The sequence below is a fragment of the Pseudopipra pipra genome, chromosome 16, assembly GCF_036250125.1.
Source record: "Pseudopipra pipra isolate bDixPip1 chromosome 16, bDixPip1.hap1, whole genome shotgun sequence".
Lineage (NCBI taxonomy): Eukaryota > Metazoa > Chordata > Aves > Passeriformes > Pipridae > Pseudopipra > Pseudopipra pipra.
In genome coordinates this window covers 11,148,075-11,163,996 of record NC_087564.1, presented here as the reverse complement: position 1 = coordinate 11,163,996, position 15,922 = coordinate 11,148,075, and the positions used below count along the sequence as shown (strand labels likewise).

The window sequence follows — 15,922 nt, the reverse complement described above, 5'->3', positions numbered from 1 at the left end:
GTTTCATGTGCACTTTGAACTGCCATTCATTTAGAAATCAAAGATTTGTAAATGAAACACAGTACGCCAGACATGATGATGTTTGACTGGAATCTCTTCTTGTTGGCATAGCCTAGTTTTCCTGATGCTGTCAGCCCCCGGGAATACATTCTTATTAGAAATTATGTATAGAGGGGGAAAATACAAAAAGAAGCCTATCTTAAAAAAAAGTGTATCAACTCTATAAAAAACTATATTTAAAATAGACAAATATATACAGTGGGACATGTGGTGGAGAATTGTTCCTACTTGAAAGGGTCAGCAGAAGGAATACTGTTTGTATTTCCAGATGTATGGACCCAATAGAAAGAGATTTATTTTCTCTATTTTTCCCAACTATATGAATTTTGCTGTCCTAAAATTAAAGACTGATCTTAGTTTAGTTAATGTTCATTCATGATAGTTCATTTTCTCTTTCTCAAATCTCTCATCTTTCCTCCTCCAAAATGAGCGTGGTCTCATCTGACAGGGAGACTCAAACTGCATTAGGGAACGATGAACATAGTCCTTAATTTGTAACAGGAAGGAAGCTGATAGGGAGAGAGAGAATTAAGGTTTATAGTAATTGAGTATGAAGAGGACATGCAGCAGGAAGGATGTTGGGGCAAGCTGGAGACAGAAAGCTCCATGGTCATAAGTGGAGAGGAGTAAATTGGAAAGGAGACATGGATAATGCAGGAGGGCCTGGCATGGCTGTGGATGGGAAGGTGGCACATGTACCACGCCAGTGGGGTGGGACAGAGGGATGTGAGGGAATCCCTAGTACATGCAGTGAGCTGACAAGTGAGTAACCCTTTTGACCTGCTCATCTTTTCTACCTTGAACCACTGCAGTGTCTGTGTTATGTTATGTGTTGAGTTTGTGCCCAGAAAGGAGATGAACATTCCTTGAAAACATTTCAGAGCTGATCTTTTGAGAATACAATGTTAAAGGCATTTGCTTTTGATTTACTTTTGACCTCCTGCAGAGCTCACCAAGCTCGTTTTGGGTAAGACAGGACGGCACAAAGAATTCTGGGTTGATTTTGATATGGGTAGTTTTACTTCAGGATGGAGACTTAAATTCTGAAATGTTAGGTGTCTGGTTTTTGCTTTGTTTAGATTTTTAGAAACTTTCTTTTCCCCTTTTACTAAGGTTTGTTTATATTGCTAGTTTTGAAATATTTGAGATATTGTCTGGGTCACTGTCACCTGTGGTTTGTAAGTACATTTGTATTTTCTGGTACCAGTTTATACCATGATACAAAGAATCCAATGTGACAATCAAAAGGTCACGATGCTTCACCCTAACTATCTGGCCAATGGGATCAGACTTTTTTAGTTGAATGTCTTGGGGGTGAATACTTTGGAGAAGTCTTTCCTGTGCCAGCTCTAGGTTTTGGGGTAACAGACCTTTTATCTTTTTAACAATGGCCCCTAAAAGGATGGAGCTGCATACATGTAATGGCTTTGTGATCGGCCTTCAGTGAGGAATTTAAACTAAAAGCTTGTCTTGCTGTAGCTGATATCTTACTCAGTATATCCTTTCTGGTTTTATACATAGTCTCTAAGATTAGTGTGGTTGAGTATATTGAAAGTAATAAAAAACAGACACAGAAAAATTGTTGCATGTTTTTTAAAAAAAAAAATCATAAAATGAAAGAGGAAGTGCATCATTTATTATAACACCATGTAGTCTAATGAAAAACATACTGCAGGCTGGAAATTTGTTAAGAGCTGTACTCAAAAAGTTTCCACTCCCAAAAAAAATGCCTTGGGGCCTCTGGTTGTAAGCCTGTGGCTGAAGAGGCCCTGTGGTAAACTGACATAAAAAATAAGTACTCCATAAACAGTCAGCTCCTGTTTCACAATAGTTGGAAAGAAGTTTTATAAAAGTGTTACCTGTTGATGCTGACTGAACTTTATCAAAGTAAAAGGGAGGCCGTGCATTTATGTGCATTAACTAGAATGTTAAATTGGGAATTAAACACTGGGGAGAGGGACACTGGGCACCAAAATGTTATGTTCACTGTATATAGGAGAACATGAAAAAGATGAGGAGACTTGCTGAGAGCAACAGAACAGCACTTGGCACTGGCAGAGCTGGTATTAACATTAAATAATTCCTGGCTTTTCATCCCTTGCTCATTAACTAGAGTGGGGCAAACAAGTTCCCTGCTCCCCCACACTGAGCAGGTGCCACCCCTTGCACCCGAGCACATTCTTCAGGCTGTGTGCAAATACACCCTCAGAGCATTGGTGGTGTTTGTACCATCAGGGCTCAGATGAATGGAATTGGCCACTTAGAGGAGACCAAGTTTTGTGTCTCTCCTTTTAATCTGTTTGGCTTTCTTAAAGGTGCCCCTTCCCTGCCGAGCCAGCCCAGGCTGGCCAACAAGGGGTTGGCTTTGCCTTCCTCCTTCTCCTTCATCAGCCCTTGTCAACACATGAAAGTCATTCCTGTGGGCTTTCAGGCAGGTTTAAGTGTCATGATGCTCTCCTGGTGGGGAGAGCTTTACAGCCTCCATTCCTTCTTCACGTGGATTGGGAAGCAGTTTGCAGAAGTAATGCAAATTAAACCTTCTGGTATTCCTCCAGTCTGTTTCTGCAGAGGTTTCCCTGCCTGGCAAGGAGCCCTGGAGTGCCTCAAGATCATGGGACACTTCCATGGAGCCCAGATTTCACAAACTTAGAAAGATGTAGTGAATTGGATGTACCTTTGTATGAGACTACTCAGGTGGCTGGTTTGTGATCTTTGAGAAGGACATTCTGAGACTTGTCTTAGTTAAGTCTTCAGTGAGGACTTGGTAATCCAGCACACCTTTTTAAAGGAGTAAATAGAAGGTCTAGAAGTCCCAATTTTGGTAAATATTTTCACAGTTGTACCTTGGTTAAATAAATAATAGTCACACTGTATTGCTACAGCTTTACTTACATGAGGTGCAGCCCAGCAGAATGTCAGTTTGAGATGGAGCCACTGGAAGGAGAAAAGAAAAAAATAAAAGGTGAGACAGTTATTTGTAGGTGGTTGAAAGAAATGAAAATTTAATCAGCTCTGATAAATATAGCTCACTTTCATTTTTTTGCCTTGTATCTCCCTGTACCATGCTCTTTGTAGCATTTAAAATATGCAGTGTTTTCATCCAGTGATTAGAAAATCTGTAACATAATTAATTGTTCATGATGTTTGATGTTGTAACATCTCACAGTGGGGTTGATGGTTTTATTTACACTTGTGAGGTGAATTAAGGATCTTGAATAAAAGCTGTAGATTGATCTAAAAATAGAACCATAACTTCCTTCTCCTCATTGAAAATATCACACTTGGTGGGTTAAAAATTGACATGTAACAGTCCTGATAAGAAATATTTTTCATGTAATATGATACTATGATAAATGTCAGTTTGGTTTGTTACTGTAAAAAGTGGTGGTTTTGGCACCACAGTAATTCACTTTGGTTACTGAATATGTGTCTGCTCCTTTGCACACTGTGGGGAGAAAAATATAGAGAAGTATATTTTATTATTTTATTAAATTACAAGTATAATATATCTGTCCACTCAAAATTTGTAACCAGTGTTTCAGTATGGACATGTAACTTATCTAAAGGAGAAGAAAGGTAACTAAAGCACTGATTTCCCTATGCATTGCAGTAGAAAAAAAAATATATATACACACATAAGGCATTAAAGAGGTTTTAGGTTAATGTTTGAACAGTAATATTTGGAGAGAAAGACAATCTTTAAGAGTAGATGAGTTTTCCCCTAAAAAAAAAAAGATTAACAAGTTCAATTTATGACTGAATTTTGAGGTAAGTAGAATACTTCTTCTGGGAAAAAATGGTTGAAGATAGCTGCCTGTGCCACTTCATTCTTTTTTATATTAAAGTTTTTTCGAGAGATGCAACACTGGTCTGTTAAAGATCTGAGATCATTCTGATGCACATTTTTCCTTCCCCTTTTCTCTTCCACTAGCACCGGTTATGGTTGTTATCACCACGTGTTTCAGGCAGAGCTCCCCTGCTCTGCTTGGCCTCTCTCTGCCCTCTATTTCACATCTTGTGGTTGGCATTTAAGGACCCAAGAAAAACAACCAGTGCAACCAGTATTTCCCTTGCAATTTTAGTTTCATACTTTGATGGAGAATAGTAAATAGAAGGACAAACTGTTACTATTATTATGTGGTCTTGATCTTAAGAGAAAGGGATTTCCATGGCTAACGTGTATTTGTGGTGTGTCACCCAGGTGGAAATTGCCAAACACCAACTCTAGAGGTCTTAAAAGTGGTAGTGGCTGTTTGGTGACAGTCTCTGGCTGGCCTCTCTTCTCAGGAACAAAGATAAATGTGCCAGAAATCCATGCAGAGAAAGAAAAGAGCAGCTCTTCTGTTTATACTTTCATACAAATTTATGTTCAGGGATGTAGTGAGACAGCTGGTCCGTGCTTTAGAGCAGAAATGGTTGGGGAGAGCTTTTCCTGGCTGGTACCTCTCACTGCTGAAGTCCCACCTGTGGAACAGCTGTAATACATCTGGAGCTCTGGGAGCTCCAGCCGTGGAAGGACAGGCTGTAGGAGGTGGCTTCCCCTGAGTAATGCAGCCCTTCAGTGCTTTAGTTGTGTCCTGTGGACTCATCTCCACGTGTGTATGGATATGATTAGAATTAGACATGTGAATTGTTGAATTCTGCTGGCAGAGTTGCACAAGTTTATTTATATGCCTGCCTGGCAAGGTGCATTGCTGAGATCTGCATTCCAAGGGCCACTGTTGTGTGCTCATGGAGCTCTTAGGGCTGGGCAGGGGAAACGTTCTGTGGTCACCACAGTGGTCACCCAGCAGGCACCAAAGAGAAGCTTTGCTACTGCTGACCTACTCCAGCTTCCCAAGGATAACATGTATCTTGTTGTCTTCCTCCTTAGTGACTCAGTAGCCCTTCTGGATTGATTTTCTTGCTTTCTGATCCTTGTTGTTGAAGTACAATTTCTTTTATGTAGTAAACAGTGTTTCAGGATTGATTAAATCACAACATGAATCATAATGGAAATGCTGAGCTATGCACATCTATAAGACTGTGGAGGTGAATAACAAGTTCTTTAGTGACAGCCTTAAAGTGGGTTTGCAGTTTTGCTGGGAGCTGAACTCACTGGTTTTTGTTTTAATGTAGGCAACTTGAGTGGAATAAAATGCTGGTTAATCAGTTTGAAATGAAGTTGTGGCATGGACAGAATGAGCATAGTATTTCTAGATAGCTGAAAGAATGAGGTATGATTTCAAAGGTCATATGTAATTATAATTTTATTCATGAGGCCTGTGTTTTATATTCTAACAAATGTAATTCATCTATTGTATTAATCACATAGAATTCTGAATCACATAAAATGTTGCAGTGCTATAATTAAGAAAAATGGAAGCGATAAGGAGTAGCAGCTGTGTAGCTAATGAAGGAGTTAATTTCAACGTGTGTTTTAGACCATTAAGTACTACAAAGCAAAAGGGTTGCTTTGCCAGCACAAACCAAAGGAAGGCAGTTAACCACCACTCCCTTCCCCAGCCAGCATCGCTGGGAATAACGTGGAGCTCCGGCTTTAGTTCGGGCAGGAGCGTGCACAAGAAATGTGGAAGATATAAATCATTAGAGCAGATTGTCATTTAGCATGGAAAATCTTTCATATTCTGCACGTGAATATGAATTTTTCTCTATGAAAATGTTTTTATCCTTTCAGGTTGGAGTACTTTTATAAAGTTACTTAACAGTTCAGGAGCCAAGAGCTCAGGCCTTTTTTTCTGTCAGGGCTCTCCAGAGGCTGGGATCTGCAGGCCATCCAATACATCATTGTTCACTCTGTGCTTTTCTCTCTCATTTTTTTTTTCACAAGTCTGAAACGTTTTCCTTGTGCGGTTTCGCAACCCTGTATTTTTTTTTTTGCCAAACAGCATGAGTCCTATCACTAGATCAAATTTAGAATTCACTGCTTCCAACAATTGTCTAATGGATCCACATGTTTACACAGCATGACACTGGCGTCCAGATAGTGTGGTGAAAGTCTCAGACCAGTACTACCGTTTCATGCTTCCTCCCTACTTTTAAAAAAAAAAAAAAAAAAAAAGGAAAAGCTACAGGCACCTTTTTTTCTGGTATTCAGGGCAGCAGTGAATGGTCCTGCTATTTCAGCCACCAGTGCTATCTCACAGAAGTCTGGAAAAAGACTTCTTCCATCTCCTGTAACTGAAAATGCCAGCTCTCAGGTATTTTATCAGTATTTATTGTATCAATAAATAGATCTTAAAATCACACAGAATGGCCTGGGTTCAAAGGGACCTTAAAGATCATCTGGTTCCAATCCCCCTGCCATGGACACACTAGACCAGGTTGCTCAGAGCTCCATCCAACCTGGCCTTACTTCCAGGGCTGAATACTGCTAAATGGGAGCCTGGAAAATAACATTTCCAGACCCAATCCTTTTTTCTTTCCTGAGATTCCCAACTGGATGAAAACTTTTATGTCTGTGTGCCCCTCCTAGCAGCACAGGTGCCACTGCCTTGGTGAAGCTGCAGCTGCTTCTCCCCAACACTGATCTTCCCTTCTGCTGATCTGAGCCTTTGTGTGGCCTTATGGTGAATCAAATCACCAAAATGATCCTTCTGAAAACCAACCTCAGGCACTTGGCATTTGCGTAGCATAGGAGGACCTTTGGTAATTTACTCGCCTGTGTATTTTGCAAAGTGTTTAATTCCTGTTCCCTATGATTGGATGTGCATAAATCAGTAGCAATTACTTGGCAGGAACCTTCCACGGTCTTTGCTCTGAAGAAACAGTCCCTGGTAGCATGAAGTGAAGGAAGGGGGGTTTGGCTTGGACACCAAAACCTTTCTTTTTTTTTTAATGCTCTCATGGGATCTTTCACTTCCACACAAGCAACTGCCCGAAGTGGCCAAGCGGTCTCGATTTAGCATTGCCTTATGAACACGACTTGTCCCAGCTGCAGGATGTCACAACCTCTGTTTCCTTAGCTTAGATTTGAAATCTGGAGCCGTATGATTCAGATGAACCACAACTGCCCTTGCTTTAGCTCAGTGTATTTGTTTTGAAAATACTGTTGTTGACTCCAAGTTTTAGCTGCTGAGCAAATAAGGCTAATCTGCACTAGTAAATGGGGAATACTTACCAGCTTCATTAAAAAACTACATAAAACCTGGAAAGAAAGCTCAAGTAATTTTTAGCTCATCAGTGCCAATGAAAACATTTCATTAGGGTAAATATAAAAAATGCAAAACTAGTTTTGAATACAAAAATTAGAGATTGTCCCTGAGATAAGTGTAGCTCTGATGCATAAAAACAAATTCTTAGAAAGATAACTGTATGTTGTACAGTATTTCAGGGAAGGACAGTGAGCTCACCAAAAACTGTTGCTGCAGACAGGATTCAGAGTAGAGGATGATGAGCAGAACTGGGTTGGCTTTGCATTCAAAATTTGATTTTACACGGGCTCCTGTTCTTACGCAGCTTAGAAACAAGCTTTTGCATTTGAAGTAAAGCCAACTGGATTTGTAAAGATACTTATCTTATTCTCTGGCCCCATTCAAATCACCAGAAAATATTAAGGCTGACAAGCCTAACTTGATATGCTTCTCAATTAATATTTTTATGCCAGATTATAGTACACACAAATTTGCACAAGTGCCAGGTTTGAAGTCACTCAGCTGGTTTTGAAGTGGCAGATGCTGCCTTCACTGTATGTCTGCTTTCCACAATAAAGTCACTGCAAATATTAGCATCAGAGTTTAGTGTCTTTCTTTGTAACTTGTTGCATTAGGGAAATCTTAGACAATTTTAATATGGGGCTAAACTTTACAGTTCTAGGTTCACATGTACACTGTGTGTCAGCTCCTCTTAATTCCTTGTTATTTTTGGCATTTTGTCTCCTGTTGAAATTTATGTGCTTATCAGTTGAGCAGGTTTTTTGCTGGTTTGTAAATTATTTTTTAAAGAGTAACCTAATCTAGAGTAAGCAAGCAGAGTAAAAGCTGTGCCACATCCTTTCTGAAGGTATTTGATGGTGGGCCTTAGATGTGTAAAAATTTTTTTTAAAAAAAGGAAAAACAGTCCATGCCTTGGACTGTTAAATTAGAAACAAAGAAACAAACAAACAAAAACCCCAAAGCTTGAAAACCACCCCCCACCCCCCTTTTTATTGAAAAAATTGAGACATGGCAGAAAAAGTGAAAAATCACCCAAGAGAGTCTGCCTGTTTACCCAGTCATTGGAGGTCAGCCTCTATTGCTGATATGTCCTGTGAGGGTTTTGTTATCACTTGTTATATAAATGAAGATGTATTTACAGGCTGTAATTTGTAGAATTTTTTTATGATTAAGCTTATAAACATCATAATCTAATTGAATTCTTAACTTCCACTTTCTGTAATTGCCAGTTTGTAGTGGTAGTTTGTGAGTTTTCTTGTTTATTTATTCATAAACGCTCAGAGAGACTAAACAAAAAGTTTAAGAGCTGGGATGCTTTCCCAAATATAGTTTAGAGCCAGTGAACTGCTTCTTCAGTGTGAAATAGAAGTAACCCCAGCAGCACCTGCTGGGACAGTGTGTGCAGGATGCTGAGTTTGGCAAATCAATATTTGTGAGTTGATAACATGCTGGAAGATCAGTCTTAGGGCACCCACAGAGTTGCTTCTAATTGTCAGGCATATTGTGGAGTGGAAAAGCGTTGAGGAAATCATATTGAAATATTGAAAATAACCTTAAAATAAACAAGGAATTTTACTTGATGGATTTTTGGCAATTCTGCTTCCTTCCAAACTGCACGGGCTGAGTGAGGTTTTTCTTCTGCCTTCCATTTCCCCTCCCTCCCAGGGTATCGACATGAACTGGTTCAGAGTTTGGTGTAAGGCACTGGAGCTGTTCTGGATTTAAGAACTGATGTTGGTGTCTCAAGGCAGTGCTATGGCCTGGGGACTTAGCTGAATTCCTGAGCAGTGGTTGCATGACCAGCCAGAGCAGTTTCTTGCACTTCACCATCCGTTGGCAATGGTTGCTGAAATTTATTTATGCCCTCCAAGATTTAACCCATCCCATACTGCACTTTGTGCAGTGTCTCAGCCTTTTAGACTGACCTGACTTTATTTATGTTCACGTACATGCACGCAGACACATAAAGCTGATATTTCACAGTCAGACCTGCAGAGCTGACAGCTGGAAGAGCTCTTTCTCTACCCTGCTTGCAGCTGAGAGGAGCTCCATGGCTCCGTAACTGGCCAGGCAGCTCCCCAGGAGGGGACGTGTTTGCCTCCTGGCTTGGTCACTGAGCTGAACACAGGCACTTTCTTGCCAAGCAACTGGTCCATCTGATCCTGACCACCTCCACTGCCTCCCCTTCTGGTACGTGCCTGACTGCATGTGATTATTTCTCAGCTAACCTGCTGCTGGGACAGATAGAGCTGTCTCTGTGGCTGTTGTCAGTAATCGGCGTTGCCAGAGGGAGGGATTGCAGAAGGGAGGCAGAGGGAAGGACGGGAGCGCTGCAGTGCTCCTGCATGGAGAAGCTGGAGGTGGGTTGAGTGTGTTGTTGAGGCAGAAAGGAAGAATGGGATTTTGCAACAAGGAGGAAGTGGTGTGGTTGATTTGCCACATCACAGTTCTCAGTGGCCCACCCATTTGTTTTGACATAAATACCTACTCTCGAGCTATGTCCAGGCACGAAGACTAGACATGTACCTTCAGACTTGTGGTCTTCAGGGCTTGTTACTGCTCTTTGAAGCTTGAGCTTGATGTTTTAATGTTTTGTTTGGAGACTTAAGCATTTAGATTTGTAATTCTGCCCTTCTACTCATTTCCCTGATTTACCTTGCAGAGTAAACATTCTTTCGTTCCATTTCCCAGACTTCCTTTTCCTTTTCTTTGCTGTTGGCTTAATTTTGAGATATGATACTCGAGTCAGAGGTAAGTATCTCCTTGGGAGTGAAACAAAAAAAACAGCTAAGGGTTTGAGTGAGCTAACTATTTTCTCTGTTTAGAAGCAGCAGCTTATTTTCCAGTATTCTGGAAGTCCTCAAACACAGATCCTGCCAAAGGCACTGACTTTAACAACAACAGTGCTTAGGAGAACACGCTCAGGTTTTCTGGCAGCTCTTACAAGCCACTTAGAATAAATAGGCACATTGCTTTTAGCAAGTGCCCCAGAGCTTGAAAAGCACTGATGAAGACAAATTTGTACAGAATTTCTTCTTGTGGTTATAGTTCTTCATTTTCATGTCATGTACAGTGGGCCCAGTCTCCTCAGAGTTTGATATCTAGGATCTTAATAGCAAATCTGTAATTAATACAGCTGCATTTAGAGACTAAGACATTTGCAGGGTTTGTAGCAATAATTCACTGTGTGGCACAGCAGGGAACTCTCTGTGTTTTAAACATTCTCCACTTGTGCATGTACAGATTTTTATAGTTGAATTGAGAATTTATAACATGCTGGGTCTCATATTCCAGCTCTGTTTCTAAAGCTATACACAGAACTTGGACTAGGTCATAAATTTATGCAGATGAAATGAGGGCTGATTAGAATTTTAATATTAAGGAAGGAAATGGCCTTGGGTAGTGCACTACAGAGCAGAACAGGCCTTCTGTTAATACACAAGAGTATTACTGTTTTCTTGAACTTTGCCTTCCAATCCAATTACAACTTGTGCCTAGAAATCATAACTCTGGTGCCTCCCATTTGATAATGTGGAATGTTATCCTTGTCCAAGCTTATATCATTTCCAGTAGTAAAAACTATCGTAGTTATAAAACTGCTAGATAATATAGCCCTAAAATTGAATTATAGGCAGTAGTACATGGTCTTTGTTGATAAACAAAGCAGAGTCATGGTGGTATATCAACTTGGCCCAGTTCTATCTCTTTTTAAATTAAATGAAAGCAAGAATTTTTTCTTGTGACATGCATTTCTGGTGATGGCATATTGTATAACTCACTCTCCGTGGTAAGAATGAAGACAAAGCTTTCAGTGTAAATGATTTTTTTTTTTTCAAGTCAAGCAAAATAACGGGAATCTACGTGCCAGCTTTTGTTTTAAGCACTTCTGTGATAGCATCATGCTCACAGTATGTAATGAGCTCATACCAGGAGTAGTCCCAGCCAGCTCCTTTATCAGCATAAGCCATCGCAGCTCAGAACGTGTCCTCCCGTGTCCTCCTCCCGTGCCCTCACTGATAACTGGATTGAACTAGATGCTGCATAATTCTCTGGATCTGTATTTACTGACACATCTTTGGTGCACATTCACAGCACAAAATGTTATTACTGAAGTGTGGAGTCGTGTTCTGGTATTTGTTACATGAAAATTGGTTCTGATTCCTCGGTATTTCAGAGTGTGTTATTAGCACAGTGCAACTAATCATTTTCTTACGAAGGGAATGACAATTGTATCCTTGTTTAGATGCTGATTGTGTATTTATAGGGTATAAATATATATAGCCCAATGTGGTGACTAAACTTGGCTGCTTTTCCTGCTGGTTTCTGTGGTTTCACTTCATTGTCCAGAAGAAGCAAGAACATTCTTAACTCTGTTGCATCCCTCACCAGGATTGGTGTGATGTCCACTCTTGGCAGGAAAAGAACTATGTGTATTTGTTTATTTGGGCCTTTAAATGGTGTAGCAGACTTCATAGTTTATTATCTATCTCTAAGAAGTTTTATTTATAGTTCTCACACCATTAAAATGCCACATTAGTGGCACAGTCTGAAACATATTTATCCCACTCAAAAGACTCAAGGGGTTGAGCTCAGGCTGTTATGCAAGAAGCTTTACTTTAGATTTCTTCCCTTTTTTCTTTGATCACTTGTGTAATGTCTTTGAAATGTATGTCTGGTGTTGATTCTGTGTTCCATTGGGGGGCATTTGATTTTGCAGCTAAAAGGATTGAATACTAAGTGTTCTTTTTGCATGTGTACATAAGAGGGTGCTTCCTTCTTTCAGACAGAGAAAGGGCACTCCTAGGATTTAAGGCCCGATAAAGTAATTAAAAAAAAATAGCAAACCCCCAAAAGCCAACACAGAAATGTAATTTTATAATTTTGGGCATTTTATACTGTAAATCAGAACAGAAGGAACAAACTGGATGAGAGATGCTATTGTAAATTAAAAAATCAAATTATTAAATTATGTCATGCACATTGTAAGAACAGTAGGGATGAACTCTGTCTTCCTTAGTGCTTTTTTCCCCCTATATTAGCCCATGAGTGTTTCAGTAACCAGAAATATACAGGTTTTTAATTACTTACTATAATGAATTCGATGCTGAGAAAGAGAGTTGTATTCAAAGATTTTTGTTTTCCCCTTCTTTCTTAAAGTAGAAAAATGCTAATGTTTCCTTTCCTTTCTGAACTTCCAGACTGGAACAGTATTTGATAATACTGTTCCCAGGGTAGAAGTGCCCTTCACAGATCCTCTTTGTAGAGCATATGAATTCTTTTGTTTGATTGTTGTAGTTTTTGGGCACAACACAGCAAGTTTAGTGTCGGTATCTACACTGGGCTTGGCATTTCAGTGACATTCCATTTTAAAAGTTCTCTGGTGATTCAGTGCTGAAGGTGCAGTGAGTCTGCAGCTCTGGAAAGACTCCTTTCTTTCTGGTGCCATATGTTATCTTTGATCAGGAAACCATTTGAACTGAGATGCCTTCAGATATAATGTGAGCAAATATAGAAGTCCAGACCTTACTAGACAGTTTTACTGCAAGGGAGGATCCAGTTGTGGTTTTGCCTACAAACATTTTTTATCTGTTGAGTTACAGTTTTTAATTACTCACAACTGTGGGGGATTTTTATGTCAGCCATGTGAGCTCTATGAGCATTCAAAACTGAATTATCATTACAAATTTTCCCTGTATTTTTACTTCTTCCCCCTCCTCAATTCACTTCACTCAAAAGCTGAGAAGGAATTGTGACTGGAGAGAGATCTCTTCCTTCAGCAGGCAGTAATGGAAAGCCTAAGCCAGTGATCCAGCTGACATCTCATACCAGAAGCTTCTCAAACGATCCAGGCATCATACAAAATTCTGGCATCCATCCAGCCTGTCAGTGATAACACAGAGCTACCAAAGCTGATCAATACCACCCACAGTGAAGGACACAGGAGCCCTGTGCTGCATCATGTGCCAGGAGCAGTGTTCCTACACTAACCCTGGAGATCTTCCCACCCTCAGTGGTACCTGCCTTGCTCAACATGGACAGGAAATAACCAAAGAACTGCAGAACCGACTGGACACGGGTGTGTGTGTGTGTGTGTGTGTAGCCTGGTGTGTCCCCACGAGCACTGAATGAATACTTGCACCTCAGAGCTTCCAAAAGAACTGGTGGGAGTGCAGCTAACACCTTCACCCGTATTCTTCCAGAAGAATTATGCTGTATCCAATGCTTGTTCTGGCAAAGACATCTTAATCTTATTGTAATAGTTTTTAATTACTCATTTCTGCAAGATCGCTGCCAGAAAGTCACCACGAGCCAGATACTCTGGGAACAATTATCCCAAGGAGTTGTTAATTACCGTGGAGCCACTACAGCTCTTTAAAATGTATTGCCTGTACCCATACCATAAATCCATTTTCCTCTCCACTTGTTATGGAGCCCTTTGTACTCTGGATTCTGTGTTAATGAAGGTACAGAAGTGCTGCTGTGGCTTATTCCTCGCACTGCTGCCTGTCATCTCTCTACAGACGAGCGTGTGAGATGGAGACGTGGCTACAAAAGGCCCTGCTAACCCAGCAAGTTAGGTATTATGTGGTCTAGGTTTTTTAATTCTGATTATCACTCTGAAGGAAGAGCCACAAAAATGCTACAAAATTGGCTGTCTTTGTAGTGGATTTTGTGGCTTCCTATTTGTAACATTCGTTGCGTGTAAATTTTTGCACTTTGGCCAAAACAAGACTGTTTTTATGACTTTACTTCCAAATGTGTTGAAAGCTTACGTTGGTGTGTTATTTATTGTACAGCACTTAAATAACTTTACATACCAAACATATGCTAAAGCAGAATTCACAAATGGCCTCTCCCTCAGTGTAACTTCAGAAGTATTTCAGAGAACCTGCAGTTGGTGTCCTACTGCAACCACGTAAATTTGCAAGGAAGACAGATGATTTAAAAGTTTCTGGACAGAAGTAGGAAAATTATAAATATTAGAAACATTACACCTAATTTGATTGAAATCCCAATGCAAACCTTAATCTAAGAAGCTAAAAAGAGAGTAAAGAAATGCTTTTATTAGAGGTGAAGGATTTTAGAAGCCGTTAGAGATCTGTGTGCTCTTTTATATGGGTTTTGTTTCTGGCACCTCTCAATGTGGATTTAAAGCAGCTTTTTATTTAAAAGGAAAGATATACAAGCAGTTTGGCAGTAGATCTACTCTTTGAATAGATTAAAATGCCTCAAAAAACTTGACAGTTGCTTGTAAGAGGAGCTGTATTAGTTATTTTTCTGCTTTTATTTCTAGTAAATAATAAATCTAGTTATTAAATCACTCCTATTCCTAAAGCATTTCCCATTACCACTGGTGTCCTGACAGGAATAATCTGTTAGGAAGTGTCTAATATGAGACCAGGTAAAAAAAAAGAAACACCTTAAAATCTTGTGAGCTCAATCTAACTTTTGTTCTGTGGTGACCAAAGAGGGAAAAAATTCCTTTTAAATAAATTTGTTCTTTTACTAAATAGATAACTAGCCAAATGCATTTCAAATATTTGTTCAACTGATCAAATATTGCTTTAGGTTTAGAAAACAAATTAACCAAATGTTTGAAGAATTAGACATTTTGTACCTGAACACTTCTCTGTGTCATTACTTCTGTACCGATGACCCCAAATACTTTGGTCAAAATAAAAGGCCCTTTTGATAAAAATAAGTCAGACAAATGTGTTTGCAACTTGGATAGTTCCTACTTTTGTGGGCAATCATGTTAAAATATCACACTTGTATGTTAAATTCCAGTAGTTTCATTAGGGAAAGACCAGTCAAATTGCAGTGCTGTCCAGTGCTGGTAATAAGGAATTTTTTTCTGAAGGAACTGAAAATATAAACAGTAGTTAAAATTGCAGTGTTTTGTTAGTCTATAAGTATTGGGAAATCAGTTTCATATGCCTATATGGAACATTTGAATGAGAAAACAAAGTTGTAAGTTGAAGCAATTTTCCACCAAAGTTAAGTAGAATTGCTAAGCTGGCTTGCTTACTGGATTGTTTTGTTTTGTTTTGTTTTATTTCTTCATAAAACAACTAAACTGTGGAAGTTCACAATCTTTTTTTCTTCTTTTTTTTTTTTACTCTCTTGCTTATGAGAAAGGCACACCAGTGTGTCAAATTTAAGTTTACTCCTGCTGTAGATACACTTATTGGCTGAAGTACTCCTAGATTAGCTATATATTTTTGGCAAAAGGATAACTTGATAGTTGAACATTAGTTTGAATTTGAGATAAACACATTTCTATGTGGGTGGGTTCAGAAAGCAGAACAGTCCATCCGGACACTAAATAAAAGCAGTTCCCAGGTGGAAATTCTCAATTTAGATGTCTGATAACCTCAAGATCCTGGCAGTGTTTGGATCATTGGTATTAGATACCATCCCTCTTCCTGTTCTGGAATTAGAAGCTGTGAACTCCTTTTTCACACTGTTAAGTGTAAGATTTTCTATGAATTAGCCAATAACATGAGTGGACTCAGAGACATATAGGCATATCTAATGCACTTTTGCATGCTGCCTATGCCTAAGAGTTTTAAATAGACCATACTAGAGTTTTGGCAGTAAGATTTCAAACTCTCAGTTGATTCCTAGGATGGCTCTGCCCTGTTCTGCTGGTAGTACATTGTATCACAGTGTGCAGCTGGTGTGGGGTTACAGACTTTGGTGATTAC

General features: G+C 39.5%; 2 protein-coding genes across 8 annotated transcripts in view; one reads left to right on the top strand and one right to left on the bottom strand.

Annotated features, from left to right (window-relative positions):
• Nucleotides 1-15,922, top strand: part of C16H7orf50 (chromosome 16 C7orf50 homolog) — a 123,011-nt gene that overhangs the window by 67,406 nt on the left and 39,683 nt on the right. The window contains exon 1 of one of the 7 annotated variants that reach the window (XM_064673122.1): nucleotides 9,545-9,574. The exons of the other annotated variants lie outside the window; for them this stretch is intronic. Within the exon in view, the coding sequence (XP_064529192.1) occupies nucleotides 9,560-9,574 (15 nt within the window). The 5' untranslated portion in view covers nucleotides 9,545-9,559. Of the gene's footprint in view, nucleotides 1-9,544; nucleotides 9,575-15,922 lie in introns of those variants that run through there. 7 annotated transcript variants of the gene reach the window in all.
• GPR146 (G protein-coupled receptor 146) overlaps nucleotides 1-15,922 on the bottom strand; it is a 49,713-nt gene that overhangs the window by 24,592 nt on the left and 9,199 nt on the right. The window contains exon 2 of the mRNA XM_064673103.1: nucleotides 2,953-2,994. The gene's annotated coding sequence lies outside the window, so the exon portion shown is untranslated. The remainder of the gene's footprint in view (nucleotides 1-2,952; nucleotides 2,995-15,922) is intronic.